This window comes from Melospiza melodia, unplaced genomic scaffold (assembly GCF_035770615.1).
Source record: "Melospiza melodia melodia isolate bMelMel2 unplaced genomic scaffold, bMelMel2.pri scaffold_211, whole genome shotgun sequence".
NCBI lineage: Eukaryota > Metazoa > Chordata > Aves > Passeriformes > Passerellidae > Melospiza > Melospiza melodia.
The window spans coordinates 1,392-8,385 of record NW_026948547.1 but is presented as its reverse complement, the minus strand read 5'-3'; the positions used below and the strand labels follow the sequence as shown (position 1 = coordinate 8,385).

Sequence of the window (6,994 nt, the reverse complement as noted above, 5' to 3'; positions counted from 1 at the left end):
GAAAGGAGAACAAAATGGATTAAAATTGTCACAAATTTGATAAAATCGTCCCAAAGCGAGGTTTAAAAGGTCCCCAAAAGGATAAGAGTAGGAAAAAAAGGCACAAAGTTGATAATTATGGTCCCCAAATGGCACTAAAAGATCCCAAAATTTCACTAAAATGCCTCAAAAAAGATTTTTAAGGTTAAAGTCTGGCATTGAATTGTCCCAAATTAATAAAATAACAAAAATAATGGACAAAGTTAAGGAATTTTTCCCAAGAAACACTCGAATCTCCTCAAGTTTCTTTTTTACACCAATAAGAGAAAGCAAAAACTTAAAAATTTGAAATTTTTTAGGAAACTTGGCCACAAATTCTGAGTAAATCCCCCCAAAATTCAGGTTTTAAAACCAAAAGGGAAAAATTCCCCCAAATTTTCATTTTTTTGTGGTAAAAAGGCTGGAAAAAAAATCTCAATTTCTCATTTAGGAGGAAATTTCGGTGCAAATTCAGCGTAAAATTCATGAAAAAAATCCAATTTTAGCCCTGAAAAAGTGCACAAAAATCCTCAAAATTCACTTTTTTTTGTGGGTTTTTTACTAAATTACCAAAATCTTCCAAATTCCTCCAGTTTAAAGTTCATTGTATTGAATTAAAAATTAAAATCTTACACAAAATATTTTTAAAGGTTTTAAAATTGAATAAATTTTGTCCTGTTAAAAATTGTGCTTTTACCTGAAAGTGCGAATTTAACTAAAACCAATTTAATTAAAATAATTAATCTGAAACCAATTGGAATTAGTTAAATAATTTAAATTTATCTAAACCAATTAAACCAATTGAAATAAACTCTTACTAAAAATCGTGGTTTATATTTTTAATTTTTTAATTTTTAAATTAAACAGTTTGGTGTAAGGGGAAAATTCAGCCCAAAAAGGAGAAAAACATCAAAATTTGGGGCCAGACATTCAAATTTAAGGTGAAAAATGCTGAATTTGGGGTCCAACGTGGAGACAAGAAGCAGAAAATGGGGTAAAAAATGGAATTTGGGGTAAAACTCTGGAATTTGGGTCAAAAACCTGGAATGTGAGGTGAAAAAAAATCACAGTTTTGGGTGAAATTCATCAATTTTGGGCCAAAAAAGTGGAATTTGGCGTAAAATTGTGAGATTTGTGTTAAAAAAAAAAGAAACTTGAGTCAAAAGAGGTGAAATTTGGGTTAAAAAAAGGGAATTGAGAAAATAAAAGCAGAATTTTGGAGCGAAAATGTTGAAATTTGAAAAAGGAGCTGGAATTTGGGTGGAAAAAAAGAAATTTGGATCTGAGTTTGGAATTTGAGATTAAAAACACAAAATTTTGGGATATGACTTTGGAATTTGGGGTTAAAACACAAAATTTTGGGGTCCCAGTTTGGAATTTGGGGTTAAACCAGGAAATTTTGGGGTCCCAGTCTGGACCCTTTGACTCCGCCCCTCACCTCTGATTGGTGCCACCCGCGATGACGTCACCGAGCTCGGACCAATGGGGAGCGCAGGGTCCTGGAGAGAGGGAGGGGCTTCGTCAGTTGGGGGCGGGGCTTCCTCAGTGACCCCAAACCTCCTGATTTCACCCCAAATCATCTGAGAGCCCCAAATCCCCTGATTTCACCGTAAAATCTCCCGATTTCACCCAAAATCTCCTGATTTCACCCCAAAGTCCTCTGAGAGCCCAAAACCTCCTGATTTCCCTCAAAATCCTCCTAAAAAGCCCAAAAATCTTTTGATTTTTCCCAAAATTTCCTCTGAGACTCCCCAAAACCTCCTGATTTCACCCAAATCCACCTAATGCCTCTGGATTTCCCCCAAAATCTTCAGATTTTCCCCCAAATTCTCTCTGAGACTCCTCAAAACCTTCAGATTTCCCCCAAATCTCCCCAAAAACCCCTAAAAACTCCTGATTTCCCCAAAATCTCCTCAAACCCTCCCATTTCTTCCCAAACCCCTCAAATTCCCTCATTTCACCCCAGATCTTCTCATTTCTCCCCCAAACTCCACAAATCACCTCATTTTGTTCCCGAATCCCTCGAATCTCCTCATTTCACCCCAAATCTCGTAATTTCTCTCCCAAATCCTCTCGTTTCTCACTCATTTACCCCAGGCCGCCTCATTTCTCACCCAAACTCCTCAAACCTCCTCATTTCACCCAAAATCCCCTCATACCTCACCCAAAATCCCCTCATTTCTCACTCCTTTACCCCAAATTCCCTCATTTCTCCTCAAACTCTCTCATTTCTCACTCCTTTACCTCAAATCCCCTCATTTCATCCAAAATCCCTCACACCTCACCCAAACCCCCTCATTTCTCACCCAAACTCCTCCAACCCCCACATTTCACCCCAAATCCCCTCACGTCTCCCCCCTTCATCCCCCAAACGCCCAAAATCCCCTCATTTCACCCCAAACCCCCTCATTTGTCACTCATTTACCCCAAATCCCCTCACTTCTCACTCATTTAACCCCAAATCCCCTCATTCATCCCCCAAACCCCTCAAACCCCCACATTTCACCCCAAACCCCCACATTTCACCCCAAATCCCCTCACGTCTCCCCCCAACCCCCCCCCCATCCCCTCACGAACATCCCCCCCCCATCGATTCCTCCCCCCCCGCCCCTCCCACACCCCGCCGGCCCCCCCGGGCCGGCCGCAAATGCCCAAATCCGCCCGAATTTCCCCCAAAATCTGCCCCGGACCCCTCCCCCCCCTCCCCCCCTCACGTCCCCCCCCCTCCCCCCCTCAGCCCCCCCCGCCCCGCCCCTCCCCCCCCGCCCGTCGCCGCCGATGACGCACCGCCCGCGCCGCGCGCGCCCGCCGCTGGCGCCCCGCCCCTTCCGGCGGCGCTCACGCCCCTTTCTCTATGGTTCCTCCCCACATCCTCCCTGCGGGCTCCTCCTTTCCTCTTCCGCTGCCGCTCTAGCTCGGTCCTCCAACGCCTCTTTGCTCTTATTCCCTCTTTGTTTTCGCACAGAAAGCGCCAAAATTTATTAAAACGCCCCAAAATGAGTTTTGCCGTCACAGCGGTGGGTTTTGGTGATTCGGTTGTGGTTGGAACGTCCTCAGGGAGGTTTCGTCTCTATGGTGGCGGCGGCGGAAATGGCGGCGCGAGGGAAGGGCGGGGTTTCCGCTTCGGCGCGCGGCGCCCCGGGGGGGGGAGCGGCGGCGCGATGGAGGTGAGGGGGGGGGCGGGGCGTGAGGGGAAAAATGGGGCAAAAACGGCCAAAAATGGAAAAAAAGGGAAAATAAAGGGGGTCGGGGGCGGCTGGGGGCGGGGCGCGGAGGTTGGGGGCGGGAAAATGGGGGTTTGGGGAGCGGGGGGTGAACGGGGAGAGCGTGAGGGGGAAATGGGGGAAAATGGATAAAATATTGTGGTATGAGGGGAAAATGGGAAAAAATTATGTGGTGTGAGGGGAAAATGGGAAGAAATAATGTGGTGTGAGGGGAAAATGGGCGAAAAAAAGGGGAAAAATGGGGGTTTGGGGAGGTTGGAGGAGGGGGGAGAGCGTGAGGGGAAAATGGGGCGAAAATCAGAAAAACGAGAAAATGGGAAAAAATATTGTGGTATGGGGGAAAATAGAAAAATTGGGGAGAATGGAGAAAAAATGGGGGCAAAAAGGGAAAAATTGGGGGTTTGGGGAAGTTGCGGTGTGAGGGGAACATGGGGGGGGAATCGGGAAAAAAGGGGAAAATGAGGGAGAAATATTGTGGTGTGAGGGGAAAATGGGGAGAAAAAGTATAAAATGGGGGGGAAAAAGGAAAAAAATTGAGAGAAATAGGAAAAAAATATTGGGAATAATAGGGGGTTTTGTTGAGGGGGGAGAGCGTGAGGGAAAAATGGGAAAAAAGGGGGAAAATGGTGAAGTGGGGAAAAAAAAAGGGAAAAAGCTGAAAAAAAATGGGAATTAAGGAGGAAAAGTGGGAAAAAGAGGAGCAAGGTGGGGAAAAAAGGAAAAATGGGGGAAAAAGTAAAGGTAGGGAAATAAGGGGGAAAAGTTGGAAAAATGGGAAAAATGAAGGAAAACAATTGAAAAGTTTGGGATAAAAGGGAAAAAGTAAAAAAAAAATTAAAAAGTGTGGGGGAAAATGGGAAGAAGTTGGAAAAATTCGGGGTAAGAGTGGGAAAAAAGGGAAAAGTGGGGAAAAAAGAGATAGAAATGGGAAAACAGAGGGAAATAGGGAAAAAAGAGGAGAAAATAAAAAGAACTGAGAGGATGGGAAAAAAAAGAGGCAAAAAATGGGAAATAAAGGGAAAATGGGGAAAAAGGGGGGGAAAAAAGGGGAAAAGTGTGGGAAAAAGGGGAAATTAGGGAAAAAAGTGAGAAGGGCAAAAATGGGATGAAAAGGAGACAAAAGTGAGGAAAAAATGGGGAAAAACGTGGAATAAAATGGGGGAAAAGTGGAATAAATGGGGGGAAAGTGGAATAAAATGGGGAAAAAGTGGAATAAAACGGGGAAAAAACGTGGGAATAAAGGGGAAAAAGCTAAAACAAAGGGGGAAAGGGAGGAATGGAGATAAAAAAGCCCAATTTGGGCTGAATTTCTGTGGTTTCTGCAGTTCCCCGGAGGCAGTGACAATTACCTGGCCATCACCGGCACCTCCCACCCCTTCCTCAGCGGGGCCGAGGTGAGCGATGGGGAAAACGGGGCAGAAAATGGGAAATTTGGGCAAAAACCCCTCAGGAATTCCGGTTTTGGGTTGGAGCCGCCCAGATTTGGCGCTAAACCCCCAGTTCTGTGTCGGGGCTCCCAAATCTGGGGCCGAACCCCACAATTTCAGGGGCAGATTTCCTGATTTTGGGCTGGCTCTCCCAAATTTGGCGCCAAGCCCCCCCCAGTTTCAATCCCAGCCCCCCCCAATTTCAATCCCAAACCCCCCTAATTTCATTTTTTTGCTCCCAAACCCCCTAATTTCATTTTTTTGATACCAAGCCCCCACAATTTCCCTCCCAAACCCCCCAAATTTCAGTTCCAAACCCCCCCAAATTTCATTTTTCCCCTCCCAAACCCCCCTAATTTCAGTTCCAAATCCCCTAATTTCCCTCCCAAACCCCCCAAATTTCATTTCTTTGCTCCCAAACCCCCCTAATTTCCGTCCCAGACCCCCCCAATTTCATTTTTTTTCCCTCCCAGACCCCCCCAAATTTCATTTTTCCCCTCCCAAACCCCCCAATTTCAATCCAAACCCCCCAATTTCAGTTTTTTGCTCCCAAACCCCCCTAATTTCATTTCCAAACCCCCCAATTTTGATCCAAACCCCTCAATTTCCCTCCCAGATCCCCCAAATTTAGTTTCTTTCCTCCCAAACCCCCCAAATTCAGTTCCAACCCCCCCAATTTCCCTCCCAAATCCCCCAAATTCCATTTTCCCCCTCCCAAACCCCCCAGTTTCCCTCCCAGACCCCCCAAATTTCACTTTTCCCCTCCCAAACCCCCCCAATTTCCCTCCCAAACCCCCAATTTTAATCCCAACTCCCCCAGTTTCCCTCCCAGACCCCCCAAATTCCATTTTCCCCTCCCAACCCCCCCCAATTTCAATCCCGAACCCCTGTAACTTTATCTTTTTGCTCCCAAACCCCCCAATTTCAATCCCAAACCCCCCAGTTTCCCTCCCAGACCCCCCAAATTTCATTTTCTCTCTCCCAAACCCCCCAAATTTCAGTTCCAACCCCCCCAATTTCTGTCCCAAAGCCCCCAAATTTCATTTTTCCCCTCCCAAACCCCCCCAATTTCCCTCCCAGACCCCCCAAATTCCATTTTCCCCTCCCAAACTCCCCCAATTTCCCTCCCAAACCCCTCAATTTCAGTCCCAAACCCCCCAATTTCTGTCCCAGACCCCCCAAATTCCATTTCCCCCTCCCAAACCCCCCCAATTCCCCTCCCAAACCCCCCAAATTTCAGTTCCAAACCCCCCAAATTCCATTTCCCCCTCCCAAACCCCCCAATTTCTGTCCCAGACCCCCCAAATTCCATTTTCCCCCTCCCAAACCCCCCAATTTCCCTCCCCAACCCCCCCCAAATTTCATTTTTTCCCTCCCAAACCCCCCTAATTTCAGTTCCAACCCCCCCTAATTTCAGTTTTTTGCTCCCAAACCCCCCAAATTCCATTTCCCCCTCCCAAACCCCCCAATTTCTGTCCCAGACCCCCCAATTTCAGTCCCAAACCCCCCAATTCCCCTCCCAAACCCCCCAAATTCCATTTCCCCCTCCCAAACCCCCCCCAATCTCACTTCTCCCCCCTCGCAGACGTTCCACACGCCCAGCCTGGGCGACGAGGAGTTTGAGATCCCGCCCATCCCGCTGGACTCGGACCCGTCCCTGGCCGTGGTCGGGCACTTCGAGGACCTGCCCGAGCCCGGGGGCGCCCCCCAGGCCCCCTTCGCGCCCCCCGGCTACGGCGTGGGCGGCCTGGAGCTGCCCGTGGCCGTGGGGCTGCCCCCGGGCATCATGGAGCAGCCGGGGGCGCTGCTCAACATGGTGAGTCAGGGGTTAAACGCGGGGGGTTTGACCCCAAAAACGGGGGATTTAACCCCAAAAATGGGCTGGAGCTGCCCGTGGCCGTGGGGCTGCCCCCGGGCATCATGGAGCAGCCGGGGGCGCTGCTCAACATGGTGAGTCAGGGGTTAAACGCGGGGGGTTTGACCCCAAAAATGGGCTGGAGTAATTCCCCAAAAACGGGGGATTTAACCCCAAAAACGGGGGATTTAACCCCAAAAATGGGCTGGGATAATTCCCCAAAAACGGGGGATTTAACCCCAAAAACGGGGGATTTAACCCCAAAAATGGGCTGGAGCTGCCCGTGGCCGTGGGGCTGCCCCCGGGCATCATGGAGCAGCCGGGGGCGCTGCTCAACATGGTGAGTGAGGGGTTAAACGCGGGGGATTTAACCCCAAAAATGGGCTGGAGTCATTGCCCAAAACGGGGGATTTAACCCCAAAAATGGGCTGGAGTCGTGCCCCAAAACGGGGGGTTTGAACTTAAAAATG

At 48.3% G+C, this 6,994-nt stretch overlaps 1 protein-coding gene across 1 annotated transcript; it reads left to right on the top strand.

The window, feature by feature from the left end:
- Positions 1-2,931: 2,931 nt before the first annotated feature.
- LOC134433597 (TOX high mobility group box family member 4-like) lies at positions 2,932-6,672 on the top strand. The gene is made up of 4 exons (XM_063182415.1): positions 2,932-3,185; positions 4,568-4,636; positions 6,255-6,485; positions 6,625-6,672. Exons 1-4 carry the CDS (start codon positions 3,015-3,017, stop codon positions 6,670-6,672), a joined length of 519 nt encoding a protein of 172 aa, XP_063038485.1. The 5' UTR covers positions 2,932-3,014.
- Positions 6,673-6,994: the final 322 nt, after the last annotated feature.

Excerpts from the sequence above, each read along its gene's own strand:
- LOC134433597 (XM_063182415.1), top strand. The coding sequence starts at position 3,015 with ATGAGTTTTGCCGTCACAGCGGTGGGTTTTGGTGATTCGGTTGTGGTT. Across the intron at positions 4,637-6,254 it reads CCTTCCTCAGCGGGGCCGAG|ACGTTCCACACGCCCAGCCT; the intron begins GTGAGCGATGGG and ends CCCCCCTCGCAG. Across the intron at positions 6,486-6,624 it reads CGGGGGCGCTGCTCAACATG|TCAGGGGTTAAACGCGGGGG; the intron begins GTGAGTCAGGGG and ends CAACATGGTGAG.